This window comes from Meleagris gallopavo, chromosome 21, assembly GCF_905368555.1.
Source record: "Meleagris gallopavo chromosome 21, MGAL_WU_HG_1.1, whole genome shotgun sequence".
Classification (NCBI taxonomy): Eukaryota; Metazoa; Chordata; class Aves; order Galliformes; family Phasianidae; genus Meleagris; species Meleagris gallopavo.
Window position 1 is genome coordinate 9736620 of NC_139424.1, and position 22570 is coordinate 9759189.

The 22570-nt window shown below is 41.0% G+C and overlaps 1 protein-coding gene across 1 annotated transcript; it reads right to left on the bottom strand.

Annotated features, from left to right (window-relative positions):
* Positions 1-10293: 10293 nt before the first annotated feature.
* On the bottom strand, positions 10294-18599 carry XAF1 (XIAP associated factor 1). The gene is made up of 8 exons (XM_010722137.4): positions 18149-18599; positions 16909-17044; positions 15639-15695; positions 14508-14760; positions 13655-13722; positions 13032-13385; positions 12504-12573; positions 10294-10472 (listed from the first exon to the last, which is right to left on the bottom strand). The coding sequence occupies exons 1-8, from the start codon at positions 18178-18180 to the stop codon at positions 10294-10296; spliced, it is 1149 nt and encodes a 382-aa protein (XP_010720439.4). The 5' UTR covers positions 18181-18599.
* Between the last annotated feature and the right edge of the window lie 3971 nt (positions 18600-22570).

The window sequence follows — 22570 nt, forward strand, 5'->3', positions numbered from 1 at the left end:
CACAAGAGCTAAATGGCGTCAGCTTTACCTGGTGTGATACAGACAGCTGGAGATGCCCTAAGTCCTCCAACTTGAGGAGGCACCAGCATGCCATTAGACTGTAGGGTGATTCTCATGGGTGAAAATGCGGCTTGAATCCAGCAAGGCATCTTCCTGCTGCCATGCCTCTAGACAACAAATTCTCCCTAAGAGACCCTAAAGCATAGCCTGTACATTGGGCCAGCCAGGAAGCCAGACACAAACAAGAATTCTGAAAATGACAAGGTCACAAGACCATTGTTTGAAGGCTCTCATTCAAAACTGTCATCCTCCAGAGAATTAAAAGCTACTTTCATTTTGAGTGGAAACATCTGCAGGAGAACTAACATGTTTTAAAATATGCATACTGACCTCGTGTTTTTAGCTGGATACGCCTTGATTTTTCCTAGAGCTAACAGAGAGATTAGCTGCAATGCAGCGATTGGGCCTGTAACACCAACCACTCATTCACTGCAGAGCTGTGCAGATGATGCTGAGCTACCAGGGCCAGCCTTACCATGCATGCCAGGACTTCTGTGAGACCTCCTCCTCAGAACCAAAAACATCTCTGCCTTCTACACTCTTTCATTCAATTATCCAGAGATATGTCTTACATATGGGATTATTTTTGCAGACCTTCAGAGGGAAACTGGTCCCAGACGTGGCCAGCGCAGAGGCCCTCAGTGCCCAGCCCTCGCAGCAGTTCTGCAAAGATGGTGTGAATCCCCAAGCTTCTGTGAGTCACACCTTCACTTCTAACAGAGCTGGTGCCAAATCTCTAATCTCTGCTTCCCGCTATGTCAGCTGGAAAAACAAAGAAAGATAGAAGCAGCCCTTTCCCCAGCAGAATCAGCCACTATGGAACATAAAGGCGCTTTAAGATTGTGATGGGTTATGCTTCAATCTTTATTACAAAGTTTATCAATTATTGAAAAATATTTATTTGAATTATTCATCAACCTTCTTTTATTTAAATAGGCAGTTAGTAGTAGGGAACAAACCATTTCCATCCCTAGCTGTTTTATGAGTACAAGATTTCTTTCTGGAGCAGAAATAGAAGTCTCACTTCACGGCTAAAATCCATTTGATGGAATAATTTTTATCATCTAAATTTGTTGCCACTCCCTCAGGAATGGCAGGGAATAAAACCAGAAAGTGCCTTCAAGGTATCTGCACCCTGCACAGAGGGAATGCAGAAACAACCAACACGCACCAAGCGTGACACTCATCCCACCCATACTCTGGGAGGGCAGCAACTGCTGCCTGTCTGGGGTTGGCTGTGGACACACCGTTTGCAGGCAAAGGCTTCATGATGGGGAGGAAGAGTTCAGCTGAGCCAGAGTCAGCTGAAAACCACAGTCCTGCTCTCACTTAAAAACAGGCATAGTGCTATTGAACTGAATCAGCACACAGTTGTCTTTTTCAGCTTGAAAAGCTAACACTCCCATCACTACATCTTTGATCTTGCAAATGCCTGATCTCTGTGCTAAGCACTGGACTCTCCCACTCACACATGCAAGATGACTCATACTGAAATGTAAAACCTTTTATGGGACTGTGACCATTCTGTTTCTCCAGTCAATATTTAAACCTCAGCAAATGAGTTTCACTCAGAAACTTGCTGATAGAGCTCATCTTCGAAAGATGGGTGCGTGTATCCCCCACCACTCGCTCAAAGCACTGCATCAGCCCTCCGGTTTCTTGGGGACCTCAGCTGCAACGCATGGCATTTTCCCCTAGGATGGCACTGCACCATGTGCAAGTGTGCCAAGTCTCACCTGACCTGCAGAGCAATCAAGCCATTTTAGTTCCTTCAATACCATTTTTGTACAGCAGTAAAGCAAACCTGTTAAAGCTGAATCATTAATCGTTTGAGCTAATCAATAAATAATTGTATGTGCCATACTATTGTGCTTATAAGCAGAATCTTCCAGACCTAGACATACTGGAAATAAACAATAACCACACAAACAAAAAACACTGTCCTGTAGAAAAACTGCATTTTTTCTACATGCTTAATAGTGAAATTTGCAAAGTTCCTGAGCTGCAAACTGCCAATTTCATTCTAAATCTACTACAGGCTTTTGAGAAATTCATTGCATCAACAGCAGATTGATAATCACCTCATCTGCTATTATTTCTGCACCGTGACTTTAAACGCTGACCAGACATGCCCAACGGCATGTGAACATGAGCAAAGCGATCACTACAGCTAAACTGCAGTGAAGTGGCTCTTGTTACATAAAACTCCTACATGGATCAACTCAGAGTAAAATAAAAGATGGGAGAGAAGTAACAAAAAGTACATATCCAGTTGCCATCACCGTTAAAATACCAGCTTGGAGAAGCGTTTATTTAATTGTCTCCTAAGAGTCCTCCCCACTTCTTCGCCTTTCAGCTCTGTTCTTTCTGCTCAGAGGATGTCACAAGACATCTCCTATCTCCTGTTCTGAGCTACACAAGCAGTACCAAATCCCACCAGGCGCTTTTCTCCACATCTCCCATAAGTGCCACCAGGCCGTGCTGCCCCAGCTTGCCCCTGCTGCAGCAGCACACACAGGCAAGGCACTGCGGACCGCTGCTTGGAAGGGCTGCCTTTGCCACATGTGGCCTGGCTGCTTGCTTTGAGCAGAGAGGTAACTGCAGCTGAACGCGACGCTCCGCACAGCTTCTTCGAGAGGCACGGACGGGGGGACGTACCACCCCGTGACGGTCAATGATCAGAACACTTCTATTCAGTCCTAACACACTACGTGATGACGAATGGAAAAACGTGGAATAATGGGTTGGATGCGCACTTATTGCTGCAGTCTCAGAAGCTTTCTGAAAAAGGTCAGGGGTAGTCTCCAAAATCGTAAGAGGCTGAGAATGTCTGAGCACCGGGAACTATTTACAAAGAAGTAATTGGCATGTTCGAAGGCACAAGACATATCATTTCAATAATTACGTAGATTTATTTCCGCTGCAGAAAAAGCAAATGCTACAAATGCACCAGGGCGGGCCCTTCCTTGTGAGGCTGAGGCCCAGCGGCTGCCATCTCTGACAGCCGCCATCTCTGACAGCCGCGCTGACGCCACCCGCCTGACCGCAGTGCCGTGCCGAGGGGTTCACCTTCACACGGGATTTATCCCCAAAGGGGATTTAAAAGCACAAGGTGTGAAAGTAGGAATAGGTTTGCAGTCTGTAATTTTCACCCACTGTTGAGGACTAAAAAAAAATGTTTTTGAGATTTCCTATAAACTACAATGATTTGAAACAGTATCATGAAAAGGAATTACAGAAGTCTCACTTAACAATGGGCTTTAAGAAGAAACACCAAGTATTGCAAGATTTTCAGTAAAAATTACAAGACGTGGCAGCACTGCTGCTTTAATGCCTTCCTTTCCCAGAATTGAGCCATAGCACATCCTTCACTGCGATGCTTACTGAGACAGGGAGGCACAACCAGGCGCCAGATTCCCAGCTGCTATAAATCACTTCTGACTTTAAACTGCTTCAGTTTCTTTAGAAGCCAAGTCTTCTTTACCAGATGAGCCTTGCTCTATTTCCATTTCAGGGTATGCTTCCAGGAATATAAATATTGCACAGGATTAAAAACGTATAGAAATAATGTTCCTTTAACAAAACCTATGTAAGATAATACAATTTTTATAGTGCATGAAAATAACAATAAAGATCCAATCTTTTTAGAAATCAATGAATCTCTATTTTGAAAAACTATTTCCTTCAATGAACACAATATACTGAATTGAAAATCTTAACATTATTACAAATGCATCAATTGATCAGTAATATTCCTCCAAACAGCTTGTCCGAAGACAAGATTTTAAAGCATGGCTCATAAATATGGGAACAGAGAACAAAATAGATTTTTTTTTTTCTTTTAATAATTAAACACTTAGCAGCTAAATTGCATTGTAATTGATTGGAAAATTACTTTTTTAATGAGACTTAGTCACTAGGAAATGGTTTTTTTTCCTTCAATGTGACCAATGTGCATTGGGTCAGTTAAACAGCAAATTGCCTTACTGGCCTCCTATTTTGATAGACCAGATTGAACTTTCTGCAAGAAAAGAGGCACCACCCAACAGATGAGCTTTGACATAGCTCCCCTTCACAGATCTCAGAGCAGACATTAGCCAGGTGACCCCTTTATCTGGGCATCAGACACCCAGAGCTTGCAGCCACAGATCTGCCTACAAAGGAAGAGCAGGCACTAGAGCTTACCCACAGAGAATACAGAATTTGCACCCTGCAAGCTCTACTCTCTTCCCCAGTACACTGTTGCGGATGGGCCCAGGAGGCACTGCTCCATCTGCAGCTGTGCAGCAGAGACGGGGCCACACACCTTCTGCCCACCCCACCTAGCAGCTGGTGAAGTGAGGATGAGCAGCCCTCTCCCAGCTGAATTCAATGGCAGAGAGATCCAAGACATCAGGAGTGTAGTTTCCATACTATGTCTATATAATCTTGGCTAAACTGCCTTCAAAATGGTGGCGTTGAGATCCCCAAACAAAACTTGTAGGCAGCACTGTGTCAGTGGTGAGTGCAGGCAAATGGAGCAATTGGCTCCGCAGCTCAAGCTGCTCATTGCTCTGAACAGCACTGGGCAGATTCCTGCACTCACTTTCTCTTTTTCACTGTTCTCAACTTCTTCAAAGCTTAACAGGTGTTACTCATACCCAGAAATCTACATTATAGTTTATTAGTGTTGCAGCTCATAGATTTCCCATTATGTAAGCCTTTGCATGCAATAAAGGCAGTCCTTACTCAGAAAACCCTTATAATCCAATAGACAAGACAAGCAAAGCATGAGAGAAAGTACTGAATTCTCTTAGATCTGAATTTTTTTAGATCTAAAATACTATTATAATTAGTACAAGGTAAAAAAAAAGAATACTAAGTATTTCAACACTAGAAAGGCTATTAAAACAATTGTTCTCTAGGATAAACAGTGAAAAAGAAAAATTGTCCATCTATGTGAAAAGCACTGGGTAAGTGTGTATCAAAAAGTAATTAATTGTTTGATAACCTTTTAGTTAGTAGAATTTTCTAAATGCTTCAGCTACAAAAGATTGTGATGAATCCTGATTATTGTGAACAATTCATTACATATAACAACAAAAGCAGTTACTGTTAAGTCAAATTTGTATTGTGTAGTTCCTAAGATCTCTATTGATGCAACTTGAATTGCAATATAAACATCAGTGATTGCAGTCATTTGTTGCTACCATAGCAACAAATAAAAATTAAAAGGGCAGACTACAAAGCTGAAGCAGCATCATAGCTGTAGTTTCTAATTGCATGACATTGAAATTGTGTGTACAGTGTAGGATGGCAGCTGTACTTGCAAGTATCTACAAAGCAGGTTGTCCTGCAGAGATTGAGTCACTTAGGTCAGGTTCTGAAATCAAGGACCAACACAATCTCTTGTGTTTCTAGCAGTTTCCCTTTTTATTCCTCTTTTCCTGTCTCTCTCTCTCTGGTTTTAACATCTGGAGAGCTGGGGCAAACTTAAAAACCATACTTCAAAGCAATCTTATGGAGATTCAAGCCATCTTACCATACTCTGAGCTTCAAATTCAGAATTCAGACATGACAACAGTTTGGGTCTGGATTGTAGAAAATGTCAGAAAACAGAAATTGAGCTGGTTTGAGTTCAGAAACAAAAGGAAAAAAAAAAAAAGTTGTGGCTTCTTAATGAAACAGAAAAGCAAGAATGGCACTAGAATTTGCACTTTTTTTTTTCCTGGCTTATTTTCTCTAAGCCAGTGTATCGCTCACTGATACACCATCAGTGATACCACACAACAGTCTAAGAAGAAAACACAATTTGAAACCTATCACCTAAGTACAATTGTTCAAAATGGCCAAGCTAAACTGTGTCGAGTGACTTGTAGCTTAGGAGCAGATCTGTATTTAATTATTGCATGTAACTACATTCCTTTGAGTCCCTTGCTAATAAAAGTATATAAAGACGCAATTTGAAACTACTCCATCCTCTGAGTGAACTGAAGCTCTACCCAGACAAGCTCACAGCTCAGGAAAGAATCAGTCTTGGATTTCTTCTGCATCATGAACAACTGTCAAATACCCTCAAATGAAATTCTCTGCCAGACTCATAGTCAAAAGGTGTGAAAAGCTAGTTCTTCTCAAATGTTTTACATTAGGTAGTTTCTAAAAAAGTGTACCTAAGTCAGTAGTAAATGAAAAGTGCGATATTTCAGTCAAAATTTTAGGTATATTTGGGCTTAAGTCCTGACTGTTCTCTCATTACACCGCGGGGGAAAACTGATGTTCTTGAGTAACAAGCACTGATGTATAATTCATTTCTTTGCATTGGCTTGCAGATTGCAAGGAACTCTATTGATTTAAGGTGTTTCATCTCTGGACATTACAGGAAAGAAACAAGCGCGAGCTCTCAAAGTTTGGATCTGTGGGCAATTTTCCTCAGCACAGCTATAAGTCTTTGTGAAATCCAGTAACCTGTCACAGCATCCTTCTGTTATAACTTGTTTTATTATGATGTTATTTGCAGATAAGTATCAAAAGTAATACATCCCATGTGACAGTAGGATGAAAAGGAAAGGAAAAGTAAAAGGGGGAATACCTGTTGTGACTACAGTAATAGCAAGTAGAAGCTGGTTCTACAAGCTGTCTGTAATGAACTCATATTTCAGCTCAAATAAGCAGCAGTGAGCCTTGAAGACAACATAGGAAGATTTTTGCTCACTGATAGGTCAATTTAGTTATACCTTTGATGTAAAGGCATACTTTTCACCTCATATATGCCAGTCTTGGGCAATAGAATAGTTTCCATTAGATTAGTGGTCTGGTGGATCATTTGGTTTTGCAGAGGGGCAAGACACTTGCAGATTTTACATGCCAGAAAGCTGAATTTGAGCCCATAATTACTAGTGTCACACTCATCTGGCTTCCTAAAACAGCCAAATAACTTAAGTTTACATGAAGAATAATCTATCCTGAAATGAAACAGCAGTGCCTCTAACTTCGGACATTCGATTTTCATTAGCGCTTTGTTACAGTGACAATGTAAGGAAAATAATACTGCCTGAAGTTATTCAGGCCATGAGTGACAGTAGACACAGTTAATATGCATAATTACAACATTCATAACGAAAATTATCATGATAATTAACAAAGGCAATTATCCTTTTTTGTTCTGATTACCTAAAGATACGTTAAAGGTAGGCTAGCATAATTAATTATCAAATGTAAGGTTCCTTACACAGCCTTGGAGGTTATTTCAGGAGCTTGCTCACAGAGGTAATCTCCATTATCAACATTGCCTGCCATTTCTGAGCTTATCAGATAATTATTATGGTGACATAAAGAGAAAAACATTTGAGACAGAAAGTGGAAGATAAAGCCCAGAAATTACTAGTAATGAAAAAGCAAATTTACAGAACAGTGCTATCATTAAGCATTTGGAAGCATCCTGCTGGTATTGATTTGGCGGAAGGGGGAACAGGCTGCAAAACTAACTTGCACAAAGTCCAAAGTCTCAACAGTTCATGGTCAAGTGGAATGGTAAAGCTGACCTGTCTCTCCAGAAAAACACACGGGCCATTAATGTAATTGGCCTTTTAGCTAGCAACTTGCTTGCAGCAGAGTGGCCTCTAGAAAAGTCTTTTCTCCCATCTGAATGACAAGTGTGCCCAACACAGATTATGATCTTTCTTCAGTATAAATATTTACATACACACACAAATAACTGAATAATAACTGCACAGGTTTCAAAAGAGTCAAAATTTGTCTTTCACTGTCACAGTACCACAAATACCAAAGCTCTGTGCTGCACAATGACAATCTCTTTGAGGCTTGATGGCCGGGGTATCAGGGTGGTCATTCAGCCCCATGGAGTCTCTCCTTTACCAAGAGGACGAAGATATCAGCGTCAGCAAGTGCTTGGGAACAACAGTTTCAGAGGATCTTCCTGCTGGTAGAGCAGGCAACCCACCAAATGGTCTGTGAGGCATCCACTGGATGCCCCTGAAAACTTCTTCCACCCTGTGCCTCTCTCATACCCATCAATTGCAACTTCTCAACAGTCACTTTGAACATCTTTGTAATAACTATCTCCATGGGTCTGCAAAGCCTTCACAATCATCAGTCACCACTTCATGGTATAAAAATGAAATGTTATCTTTTCACAAAGACAGAAAAAATATTACCAAATTTTTATTTTAAAATCAAGCTGCTGGCCTGACTGACTGACATGTTTATCCACCTGTTCCCTACCCAAGCCTTGTAAAGGGACTGCCTTAAAGAGTTTATGTTAAATACAGGAAGGAATCTGCCAGCAAATCTTCAAGAATGAAATGGCATGGCACGCAAGGATGTGTACCTATGTATACGGTATACGGTATTGCTATCCTTTTAACATATTCTGCTGTCTTTCATGGAACAAAATTGTTTTTGACAGTTATAATGAGAACTGATTGAAGAAGCTGCACTGCTCCTCTACGTAACCAGGCGAAGATAGCACCTATGTCTGCAAACTTTGGGAAATGTGCCTTTCTGAAATCGAAGAAATACATAGCTCTGAAGTTACTGGCAATCACCAAATTTATTTAACACTCAAGCTCCCCTACTGTTTACTTGTACTTCTACAACATTTTTTTCACCTCCCACCATACTGGGCAGCCCCCCACCCAGCCTGGCCTTGAAACCTCCAGGGATGTTCACAGATTCTTTGGGCAGTCTGTTCCAGGGCCTCGCCACCCTCACAAAGAAGAATTTCTTCCTAATATCTAACCTAAATCCACCCTCTTTCAGAGTGTGCTATCACTACACTCCCTGATAAAGAGTTGGTCCCCTTCTTTCCTGTAGGCCCCCTTAGGTACTGGAAGGCTGTTCTAACCCTTTCTGTGGCCGTCCTCTGGACCTGCACTAATACATAATCCACGGCCCTCTCGTGTTGGAATCTCAGACTCAGATGCAGTACTGCCAGTGAAAAGCTCTCAAGCATGAGCAACTATGAAAGTTAAATAGTAGGGTATGGTTTGTAAAAATATGCTGCTTGTTTTTTTCTCTAAACATACTGTGTAGTAGTCTGGGGGCCTTGTGTTGGCTTTTAATGGATCACTTTTACTCGTGGACTGTTAAAATCCACATCTCACAGGAGAGAGTAATAAGTAGAGATCCCACATAGCCCTTGCAACAGAACCACTGAGAAACAGCAGTGGGCAAAAGTATCCAAAAAGAGATAATCAGATTTATCCCCATCAGCTCTCTGCTGTATATACTGTCAAGTTAATTTCTTCATTTAGTCCCCTCTACCTCCTATGACACTTCTTTCAAATCACAACAGTATGTGGGAGTAGGACATACCAGCCGGCTTTGCTCTTTCTTGTACACACAAAACTCCTGTCTCCAAATGAGATCAGCTTTTGTGTAAAATCAAGATATATACAGTGTAGCGGTGTGGAGGCCACCAGCATGCAGCACGTTGGTAATGGACAGATACAAACTGGGCTTTACCCTGGTATCTCATAGATTGGTATTAAAGCTTTCAGTGTGATGAAAGATTGTTCTCTAAAAACGCATTTTGAGAGGTCAGTTCATACAGAAAAGAACTTCCTTCTGACAATTCCTAGGCATAAAAATGTTCCTTAAGCGTCAAGCTGAATCCCTGAAACCAGTGTATTTGAAACACCCAGCAGTATTTCAGGAACACGATGCCAATTTCTCCTGTCCCGGTGAGGCTAAGCTCCATTTTCTTTCTCAGAATTGTACTTTTAGTCTGGCAATCGTTTTCTGATTGTAAATACAATCTATCAGTTTTTAAAGACGCTGGAAATAAGAAAAAGCCGAACACCTAATTGCTAAGCTAAGCGAACTGCCCGTTTTCAGGGTTTCACCGGTATGCGTTCAAGCTCTTCCTGCCCGGGCAAACCCAGGCCGAGCTCTAACGGACTGCACCTGTTGGTCAGCAAAGAGCTCATCGCTCCTCTGCTGCCATCTAGTGACCACAGCCATTCCCACCTCGACACACTGGATTGCAAATCCAGGGAATTTTGAAACCGAGAGGAAAAGGGAAGCTGCTTCCCATCCTTACCTTTGAGTCACGCTATCCACATCCACAAGACGTACTTTCTTTTGGCTCGTCCGTTCTGCTTGTTCACAAGTGGCTCTCTTTTTGCTGAGACAAAGTGTTAGCAGCTGGCACTCACATTTGCACACAAGGACTTTCTCCCCACAGCACGTCACGGTAAGACTTTGGGCGTGAATGAGTACCAAAAGCTATATAGCCTAACAGTAAATGAGGAAGTGCTGTTTGAGGCGCAGGAAAGGCAGTTCCTGGCCGCTCTCCCCAGGGCCAACGTCTCCTGCCGCCACGAGGCGGTGGGCGCGCGCCAATACCAGCGCGAGCCGCACGGCGGCACTGCAGCACGCCCTGCTCCGATCCTGCCGCTGCTCCTTGGCGGGAGCTGCCGCCTGGTGAGGAAACCGGGCTTTCCCCACGCCACCCTTCCAAAATAATAGTAGTAGCAATGGTGCTCTAACGCCAGCTTTATGGTACTTTTGGTTACTGTATGCACGAGGTGTGACCTGTGGCTGCCCTGTGCAGGACAACCCACAGCACCGTGCCCTGCAGCTGTCTGCTGGTGACACGCAGACGTGCGAGCAGCTTGCTCTGACTGCTTGCTGCCCCCTCAGGTTGTTGTTTTTTGTTCTTCCTTTTTTTTCTTTTCTTTCCTTTCTTTTCTTTCTTTCCTTTTCTTTCTTAATTCCTTATTTCCTCCCCTCCCTCAGAAGAAACATTTTTAAATAAGCTGCTCTCCCTGCTGATGCAGGGTGGAAGAAGTTCCTAAGGCAAGCTTACTCGACAATATTTGAAATGACAGCAGCCATTGAACCCTCATCACTACTAGAGTTTTTTGGTGAAACCTGTTATAAGCCTCTTTTGATAAGAAATTAAAATCTGAGTCACTCCTTGCTCTTGGTCTGTAGTAGCAAGTCACTTTTATTCTTTGTTGATAAAGTTACCGGACCTTTGGTGCCTTTTGCTAAAGCTGAGGTGAAGTTTCAGTCTGAAAATGTTTCTCTATTTCCAGATTTAATCATGAGTACCCTAGGAAGAGTCTTCTGTAAAACAAAGCAGAGTTAAAAGGTTTTTTAGACTTTCAGTTTTATTGCCATCTTGTCTCTGTATCATTTCTCAGTAGAGCAACATAAAGAAACACAGTGCAAGTCAAATAATCCATGTAACTATCATGGATTACTTTCAATTCAAGATTTGGGTCCTGTAATTCAAAACCAGACAAATGCAGTATTTCTCTTTGGTACTTTCTTCCATTTAGCAGAAGAGAAAAGTTTTAGACAAAGAAGTAAAACCACATTTATTGAACCATGCAGAAAAGGACAGGCTGAGAAAAATTACATTTATTCATTTAATTAATTGGACTGAAAGTAAATGATACTGCTTAGAAACTGAAACACAGACAGGAATGTTAGCAAAGAGAAGTGATATGATTCACACCCTACTTGGGATATAGGGAAGAAAGAGACTCGCTACCTATAAATCAGTTCAAGCTCACCTGGAAGTATTATCCAAGATAACTATATCAATTCTTTCTATATATCTATGTCAATATAGTTCTACTGAAGATGCAGTTTTTACTGTGGAGAAAAAAATCATTTTTTCTTCCTGTCTTCTGAAACAATTCTCTACGATTTCATTCAGTATTGGATAGACAGACTGGCCTTGGACAGAACATGTGTTCTATGAAATCTTTGTGCTGATCTCTGCTTACAGTAGGGAAGGTACTGCCCTGTTCAGAGTAGCATAATTTGAGAGGCACAATGTGTATGTGCAGGTGTGAGGCAAGAGGCTGTAAACATACTGGCTCTGAAGCAATGCTTGCTTAATCAATTTCCTGAAAAATATATTATTTGATTAAGTGCAAGCAGTCATGGATTTTTTTAGTAGATTTCTGGAAAGTAGCTCTCACAGAAAGGTAATGGAGTCTCCCGCCTTGTAGATCTTTTTAAGTTGTCTGGACATGGTCCTGGGTAACCTCCTCTAGGCATTCCTACTGAGCAGGAGCATTGGACCTGATGATCTCTGGAGATCCTTTCCTAACTTAGCTCTGAGAATCTGTAAAACGCTCTCTTTTATGCTTTTGGGAAAAAAAAAAAAAAAAAAAAGGAAAAAAAAAAGAAAAACTGGGGAGAAACCTATCTTTTTTTTTTTTCCTTTTCTTGACTTGAACTAGGCTTCCTCTTAATACTAAAATGAAAACCTAGCCTTTTTTATTACATTATTAATAAAACTATCTGTCGAGTCACTCGAAGAACCTCATGGGAACTCACTATGTGTTGGAATCCAAAGAGCTTAGTGATATTCTGAGTATTATCTCCTACAGATGCACTTCCTCTGCAAAATCGTACTTATTAGCCCAGTGCAGAATAATTCAGAGTGGTGAATCTTATTCTAGGTTTCTGAAATTCTACTGTACCTTTTTTTCCACTGTGTGGTTTTTGGTTCATCTTAACATTTTTCAAAGATATAAAATGTAGGCATTTGATCTAAAAAAAAAAAAAAAGTTGAAGAATTTAAATATTCCACACACAATCATATTCAGTAGTGAGGCAATTAGGCCCTTTCGCTAGAATGGTAAATTATCTAGAGCTCCAGCTCTGATACAGCTGAGATACGATCACAGTATTTGTTTAATAGAAACTATATCAGTCTTCAGGAAATAATAACTGTGATAAAGACTTTCCAGGATTTGAGCTTAAAATCAACAGTTTGAATCATGGCTAGCATTTCTTAAACATTCAGGCAGATTATAGACACCAGATCTTGTCACCTAAATAGCAAATGGAATTTGCAGTTTACAGAGTGGGAGTACCTATGTACAAGTAGCTATGGAATCCCAAACAGGCAATGAGACCCCAGGTAGTCTGGGGATAAGTAGCAACTCTGTGGGTACAGCTCTTTGTTCAAGCATGTAGTAGGTTGAGTTCAGTGCATCACTTCTCACCTCATGTTTCTGAAGGGCTGGAAGTGGCAGAGGAGTGTTGCAATGGGCACAGGTTACCAGCATGTCGTAAGACTGAGTGTCTTTAAGAACTTGAGGTGATGTGGAAAGTTTGCTTTTTGTGGAAGAGTGAATACCAACCATCTTTTTGTTCTTTGGAGGTTTGAGCAAGGTTTTGGAGGTCAATGGATGCTCCCTTTTTTTCCCTTTGGGAGAGACGTCTTTCCGTGCAGTTGCACTCATAGAGCAGGAAAAGGGAGCCGGAGAGGAAGAAGACGATGGTGAGTCACTGACGAGTTTTGAAGTTGACTGGCCAGCAAGAACTTCAGTCAGATTATGGATTGCACTGCAATTATTCTGCAGAAAGAAAGCAGTATAATGAGGTGAACACTGCCATTACACCCAACTGTGTGGTATGCTGTGGTTTTCAGTAGTGGTGAGTCATTGAGAGGGGTAGTGGAGAAAATGTCACAGTGATGCTGCAGCTGACTATGTGGTATCATTAAGTTATAATTTGAAGAGCCAAGATACACTGCATTTTCTTATCTAATACACAGTTTTAAAAGAAATAATCTAACTGAAATTAAGAACAGACCATTATCTTGTTCAGTTACAAATACACTTACCAGATGTTGGGAGTGCTGGTCGTCTGGGAATGACTTGTTACACCTCAGACCAATATTGTCACTGGCACCTTCAGAATGATAAAAGTGAGAAACAAAATACAGACATGAATCATCTAGACAGGCTGCTTACATCCACTTATGGTCACCGGTAATAGAGAAACCCTTGAAGTTGATTCCACTTGTCAAGAAGGAATTAGAGTTCTGACTTAATTTTGCTTTTGGCTTTGCTCAAAATCAATCCAACATCACTTCTCAAAAACTTAAGGATATTTGCCCATCCTGCACCCTGTTTTATGGCTCAGGATGGTTCAATCCTGCTTCAGCTGAGCTAACTCTAAGCCAGGACTTTGTATATCCCTGGTATTAAGGATTTTTCCTGCAATAGTGTATTTTACCAACCACCAACTGGTTCCTGTTCTTTTCTGGACCACTGTCAGGATTCGTGAATATTTTGTTTTTACATATTCTATCCAATAGCTTAGGCCTAATGAAGCTGCTCTCAACTTTAAGAAATCAGTGGCTTTGGATATGAAGTAAGAGGGAATTCTAAATCAATTTTTCTCTGCGTGACAAGTGGAAAGAGGAAGCTCCACTTATTTTCCAATAGAAGGATTTTCTTTTCCAGATTATAATGGTTGCACAACAGGACATACACAATGAGCCTGCAATCACTCTGGCTTTACAATAATTGGCATAATAGAAAGAAACAGTTGACCCTTTCACTTTGACTGGTTAAACAACAGAATCCTTCAACCTGCATTACTGAGAACTGTAGAGATGGCAGAAAAATTTTCATTGACAATTAACAGAAATGGATCAGTCCATAACTGATTAAAATAGAAATTTTACTCACCAGTGGGCTCAATAAATTTTGCATTAGTATATGCTCCCTTGGTTTGAAAGTTCACATCCTTGTAATAGGACAGACCACTGTTCTGACAAGTATCTTTGTGTTTGTTCTGGTCTTTGTACATAACATATTTGTTACACTCCCAACACCGCTCTGTTCTGCTGGCACAGGTGTTCAGGTGTTCCTGCAGCTTGTTGAAAGGCATTTCCAACTCACAGATTTTGCATTTCATTGTTCGTTTGTGACATTCCTTGGTCTGTACATAAATAGAGGAAATTATTCCAAATTTTCTATCACTACCATTGGATGAAAACAATTAAATGACTGTTTAAGAATGTCCACCCTATGGAGTATCTACGCAGCCAAAAGAAAGCGTAGCTGTGTTAAGAGCTCATCTATCTAGACTACCTTTAATTTAGGAAGGTTCAGGCAATACAAGAAAAGAAAATAGAATCGTGCTGTGTCATTATAGGCTAGCAACAGAGCACAAGTCCACCTTGAAAATTCCAGTATTTCACTTACTACCTGCAGGAGAAAACTACTGTGTCTTTTGTTCCTTGAAATGGTCAGTCTAAAGCTAGCATAGACAGGTTATTCAGCTCTTTCCTTGGCTTTGCACTTATGTATTAATTTCTTGTGTGAGCAGTGACTCTTGCTTTGTATAACCGGCTTTGGAAAAGCAGATAATATGAGTGTGTGAGTAGAGCAGAAAGGCCTTTGAAGAACAGCAACCTGAGGTGCCAAGGATGATAAAGTAATATGTTATCATAGAATCATAGAATCCTTAGAGTTGGAAGGGACATCTGAAGGACATCTAGAACAACTCCCCTGCAACAAACAGGGACGTACATAGGTAGACCAGGTTGCCCAGGGCTTTATCCAGCCTTACCTTGTAAATCTCCAGGGATAGACTACCATCATGACTGGATGGACAACCATTATGGGGTATACTTAAATTCAAAGGAAAAAGGTAGGTCAATGCACTGCCACTATTGAGAAGTTTGAGACTCTTCATGATCCATAACACCAGTCAGGGATTTACACATTTTTACTGTTGAATCCATCAGTGTGATTCTTGGTGGTTGGTTGAAGGTGTCAGCCTCAAGAGTGACAAGTGCTGCACTCTGTACTTACCTTGTGATGCTCCAGCTGGTATTGCTGAATAATTTGGCAACAAAAATTACATCTGACCTGCAAGTGAAATATAGAGCAAATCACTGGGCACATAAGAGGATAGTTAGTGCCTTCATATGTTGTAAATACAACATATATTTAAGCTGCTGATATATATTTGTTTGTATATAAATATATACATAAATTATATATAATATATAAAATATACATTATAAATATGTTATATATAAATTATATATATTTATATATTTATATTTATTTAGTTTATATATATTATATATATATATATACAAATATTTAAAATATATTTAAGCTGCTGAAATGATCTCCTTGTCATTTTTATCCCAATCATCAAGAAGCTATTGGTGAATTATTTTTTCTCTTCAAGCCTGAGCTATGTTTATGTGATTCTGAGGAAAACATATGTCTTATGATTCTGCAGAAAGTTGTCATTCTGTGCAAGGACCCAGTTCTAAAAAGCCCCAGGTGAAATGCAAAGCCTGTGTTTGACTTTTTTTAAAGAAGTTTAACTTGAAAGTGTGAGGCTGATATTCAGTTAGTCTAAAACTTACGAAGCATATTAGTTTTCTAGAGATTTGCCATGAGAGCTACTCATGTAGCTACGCAAATAAAATCAGTAGAATTGCTAAAACAATGAAACTAGTGAAATGGAATTAAAAAATCATGCCTGGGTATTCACACTTCAATATAGTACCTCTAGATAGAGGATTCCTATGCTATATTAAAAATGTTCTGGCATTACGATACGTAAAGTTGATAAATTCACTCTGCTTGTTCAGTTTTCTTTAAAAAGGAGTACTGATATAATTTTGTACAAGGTTTATATCACATCGGGTATTGTCTGTCTTCCTCTGTTCAGATCTTTTAAATTCATGCTACAGCAGGCACTGTTTGGTGTTCTATGGTTGAAATAATGCTAGAGCAATAGCCTACAGAAGGCATCAACTTTGTACTGCATGCTCTGGCTAGTTCTCAAGCAACAGGCGCATGTGTCCATATCTGATCTGTAATTTGCTTTGCTGGGAGAGCTGGGATACTATTGTGTAAGCTGAATTCTCTTAACCTGCCTGTGCAATAGTATCAAAAGATGCTGTAACCAGGACTGAAGGGTCATGTTAGACCCCTACAGATTTTCTGCTCAAACAATTGTAGAAGTTCAAATGTAGTTAATAGAGGGCACTGTACCATGACTGTATTTCAAGGTTGGCAGAACTTTACGCTGATTGCAAGAAAATGGAGCATTTCTTACCTGCTTGTGTGCTTCTGTTTGATGGTCTTTCATATTCTTTCTGGCAACTGGTTCATCACATTCTGAACAGAGAGTGAGAAACCGCAAGCAGTGGGCCTCATGGAGGCAGAAATTGGCAGCAGATACATCTCTTTTGCTATCAAGAACAGAATGGGAAAGAGAGAAGAATAATGAACCAATGTGGTGGGTTGATCGTGGCCAGTAGCCAAGCACTACATAGCTACTTGCTCACCTCCCTGTACATACTGCAGTGAACCCTGGACATTGTGGCAGGATAGCAGGACATACTGGTGCCTGTCACATGACAGTCAGTGATGGTCATGGGAATATAGCAGCTAGACCTTCCTGGCCTATAAGATCAGGAAGGTTGCCTGAAAGGACATGCACACTTCCAGCTCTGCAGCTTAGAGAAGGTATATGCCCTAACAACTCAGCCCTAGACATCAGCAGAAGTTTGTCATGGTCAAGATGGATGAACAATTAAATGGATTTGCTATCAGAGTGAATTTTTAAGAAGTTACAAGGACATCTATCAGAAGTTTCAGACAAGGTTTATTCAAAACATCCCCTACAACCTCTTAGTATAAAATGTTTAGGCTCTCTTTGTGAAAGATTGTGCACTGGTTTTCCTTTGTGACCCAATAAAATTGAGGTTATCCTATTCTTCTACCTCACTGAGTTTTAAATCTCTTTAAATCTCTTTTTAAACACAGTGTTTCACAGTCTTCATTCACATAATATGCCCAGTGGCCAAGCTACTAGTTGAGACACATCAATTGATGCTATCTTCATGGCCTCTTTTAGCCTTGTATTTTAACCCCAGTAAAGATGTCATTTCACTTAATTACAAATGTAGCAACATAAGGGAGCATCAGTCATGAAGGAAAACTGAGACAACTGCAGTGTTCGGCATGGTCTGTGCACTGACTCCCCTGTCAGGTGCTGTAAAATTACCCACTGTGATATTATGTAAAAAGAGAAAATGGGCCTTCTGTCCTGCAGCATAGGAAGGACTACAGCAGAAACCTCTCCACAGGAAAGCAGCAAATTTGTAATGTGAAAATGCATTAAAAATCCTTCTTGTTTGTGACTTGGTAGCTAGCATACAACCCTCCTGTTCTTTGGCTCTTCCTCTTCTCCCCCCTCTATTACAGGAGACACAGATAACATAAAGAAAATCCTGAAAGCCTCTGCATACCCCCATGCTTCGGAGGGGTGAAGAGAGAGAAAGATCTCTTACCAATTTTTGCAGAATATGGTCCCTTCAGTCATAATTTTTCTTGTTATTCTGCTGGATATCTTTTCTTCTAAGAGCTAAGGAAAAAAAAAAAAAGAAACTGTTGCAATAACTCCACTAACTCCACCCAGAGCCAAAAAAAAAAAAAAAAAAAAAAAAAGGCTTTAAAGAAGGAACTGCAGTAGTGTCAGACATGAGTTTTTCACATGAGTTCCACATACAGATTAGTTCAGTAGTCCTTAGAGGAACTATGAGAGACCTCTTTCCTTCATTTCCAAATACATTTAATTGCAATATGGGGTGTATACAGCAGGCAGGGTTACTGTCTGAAGCTGACTGATGCAATTGGGGATGAAGGTGTTCTGCTCTGCTGCAGGGGGGTTGGTGACACCAGCTGGCCTCTACCCCACAGTGCCCACACTCCTCTGCCCTCTCATGCCCACTGCAGGTAACCACCAGGGGCACAGAATTCCCTGAGGAGGAAGGTGGGAAGCTGCCCACCCACCCTTGTTTCTTGGGGATCCAAGTGGCAGTGGGATCCTCTCTTCATTAGAGCTTCACAGAGAGGCCTCTGGGTCCAGACTTCCATAACTCCTTCCTGCCCAGTGCAAACAGGCCACAGGGCAGCATCTTCTCTCTGTGCCTGAAGTGGTAATAACCACAGGCAGCTCTGAGACCCCATCGCCCCATATCATTCTGTAGCTGTGCTGGCAGCAGCACAGGTGTAGCATCAGCACCTGCTTGCAGGTATTGTGGCAGCCCACCTGTGAACTCACCCCAGTAATATTTTGCTGATAACTATGACATCACAGCTTACAAGGTTGTAGTCTCGACGGTTGCCAGCAGAGAGGGATAGGCAGCACCACAGTACAAACCCTAGGGTACTGCAGGCAGGGGGCAGCCCGCGGCCGGCAGGGCTGCCCTGCAGGTGATGGACTCCACCTGCAGCTGTCCGTGTCCCTGGGTTCCATGCTTTGTCACAGCCTGGCTGATGTCACCATGGCCACTGTTTTCTCAGCGTGTTTTGGTCAAAGAGCTACAGGGCCTTTGCTGCATGGTTGGTTTGCAGCAAGCAAGGAGGGCTGGGGCATGCTGTGGCCCCTCTCCACCTCTGGAGCAGCAGTTTCACTAGCATCCAGCCTTACAAACCCATTTTGAACCCCTGGGGCTTGTCCAGCCAAGTCAGAGCAGTGCTCGTGTCACAAACAAGAACTGCCAGCTGGTGGAAAGAAAACATTTGCCCACCAACACCACAAGCAGAAGCTCCAGGCTGTGCTAACTGGCTTTACCTTTTCTCCCTATTCTGCCATGGCTGGGATTGTCTGCTGGCATGAAGAGGCCACAGGTGCTGCAAGTCCTGCCCATCAGTTGATCTCAGCCGGGGCTCATGCAAGTGTACAGTTTTACACAGGGATCTTATAAAGGAATGTAATTTAGAGAGAAACAGAATTTCCTCTCTTCATTTCAATACCAGTACTCATCTCCATGATGATCTCATGATGAAGGCCTAGCATTTCATGTACCTGTTATTGCAACTGATACCTCACAGAAGCGTGATATAAGGAGCTCTTCCCTGATGCTATAGGTCCTACCAGGTATAGAACTGTAGGTACAGGAGATGCAGAAAATACAAATTGACGTTCTCTATCTGTAAAACAGGGCAATAATATTAACACTTCTGTTTTGCAGAGTATTGGGAGGAATCATTCACTAATGTTTGTATAATGTACTATAATAGTGCATACAACAGATGTCCCAGATGTTAGTCAGAAATTGGTCCCGTTCAGATCCCATACCAGAAAACACTCTCTGACAGAGAGAGCTTCTCTCTGAGAAAAAAAAAAAAAAAAAGAAAAAAAAAGGGAGGGGGGGAAGGGAAGAAAAGAAAAAGGTAATCAATTAAGGCATGTAAGCCATTATCTAGATCTGGGAATAATGAACATTTGTGTGAATTTTGTGATACAAATTATGTAATGAAGCAGAGAAGAGTCTTTTGAACAAATATGTTAATGAGATGGCAGCTAAAGGAGAGGTTATAGGATTTCCAATTCCAAATCAAAGATTTTATGTCATTTTCTTTTCTTTTTTTTACTCTTTTTCGTAGTCATTAGTCTACACTACTTTTTATGTGGTGCACATTTTAATATGCTTTAGGGCTTCTTGCAAACTATATGAGAAATACCAATTCTAGGTCAAGAATGCCTGATCAGCAACACACACTGACTGAGAAAGCCCCACTGACTCAATATTCATAATGAGGTCTTTTATGTAGAGAGTTGTTGGGCACAGGGTTTGTACTGAAAGGACTGTTCGTTCAGAGTCTGAAAAGCTTTTCTTGGAAAAATATCAGATGCTCCACTGGGAACTTAGTTGAAAGATACTCCTACAGCAACAGAGTGGACTGTCAGTGGCTGTGAAAGTACTGACTGGAGGAAAAGCAGAAAGTAAGGAAGCAGTGATGTTTGCTGAATGCTGGAAATAACTCTTTCAATTTAAATTCTGTGTAAACTTACAGTGCATAACATTATTGTACAAGTCCTCTTCTAGGCATCATTTTAATGCAAGCTTCACATAGAGGTAAGTTCTACTCTAGCTGTTTTTTAAAATGAGATTTTCTAAAGCCTCTGTAGAAGACTGATGTTTTTCTGGTGCCCTAGAATGTCTTAAAGTCAGCTGTTTTGATTTTTGTTTCTCAGTGCCAAGTATTAGAGGTCTCGCAGTCCTCATTTAATATAATTTTGTTAAACTTTTGTATCTCTGTGTGTTGTATGGAGCCTGCAACACTGAAATAACTTAAAAATGAAACTATGAAGAGTTTTTGTCTTGAGAGGAATAGCAGCTATCTAGATCAAATAGATTGCTTTTTAAACAAGCAAACTGTACTTGTATACTTGGGCAGCATCTGAATTAAAGGCAGAAAATACATTTATCTATACTTCAATGTATCACCTGCTGCCTGTAAAGCGTCCTTGCCACAAACCATTCATATCCAGCAAAAATGAGACTAATTGGTATGAATGGCATGTAGTGATAAGAAAAATCAGAAAAGTAGCTTCTATAGTAAAATTTTTATTTTTCATTTTTCCTACCTGGATGGTTGATCCTGGAATTCCTGCTTCCCAAGAAGATTTGACATACAGTCCCTTTCTACTAACCCAAACAATGCAGGCCAGTATTTGTTAATGAGCCTCCAGCAGTGTCCCACTTCTGAGTGAAACTCTTTACAGTGACTCACACTGTATGTAAATGCCATTTGTTCTGGTATCTATAATACAAAAAGGAAGATCACAAGGCTCTGCATGTTGTTGATAGTGTTGCTAAGCTCATCTATGAATCTGCTGTCTCTAAAGGAGCTGACTGTTTCTGCCTCTGTTACTATTCCCACTCAAGCTATAACTGGCCTAGTCTCTTGAGCTGGCTCTGGACTCACTGAACACTTCACTGAACATATTCAGCTCACTAACTCAGCAGAAAACTCTGCTTTTTTTGTTGGGTTCATTTTGTGCCACATCAATCAATTGAGAGAAGACTCCAATGAGTCCCAGTACAACTGGCTTGTTGTGCCATCAGGTGAGTTTGGCCAGTTGCTGGAAATGATCAGCCATAAATTTGGATTTTCTGAACAAATTTATCCCTCCCTTTCTCCTTCCAAAGGTACCCCCTTCTGCTAAACAGTCAGTATATGAACAGCAGAAGATACTAAATCATATTTACATTGGTCTGTCAGACAATGTGAATTCTATTACTAAACCTCTAGAGTTAACTCCTTCCATTTTCTCATTCAAGTGCTTTTCTTTGTTGACTGGGGAGTATTTTTCACTAGAGACTGGACACAGGAATGCAGGTTTTGGCTGATTCCTCACTTTCTGCTAGGCTCTGTACTGGCGTGTTGTTTCCTCTCTGTTGGTAAGTAACCCAGGGGGATTGCTGCTAAAAGTTTGAATATTTGGAATTTGTACAGATCCAGTTGGCTACAGTTTTCCTTAATGAACACTCATTGCTTTTACAAACAGAACAGCAACACTGGAGTGTCTTGCTTGAACTTCAATTACTCAAGATCCTCTACTCAAGAGGACAAACAGCGCAATCTATAGTCAGAGCTCCCCCATTACTTGCTGTAGAATCTGAAATTCTTTATTTCTGAGGGTAACTGCTTGGTATGACTGTACAGAGTCCACAGGATCAAATTGTCATCTTTGCTGTCTTCCATTCAGGTGGCTTTTATCATCACAGAAGAATTCTTTGTCTGGTGCCCAATCCCTCCCTCCTCCACTCCAATCATTTCTTTCTGCCGTGTCAGCAGTGCTTGCCGTACTCTCAGTAGTGCTGTCACTTCTGATTTTGTAGAGGCTAAACTAACCCTAACCCTAATCACTGGAACGATACAGCTTAAAAATAACTTTTTTTGTTAACCTTTCTGGGATA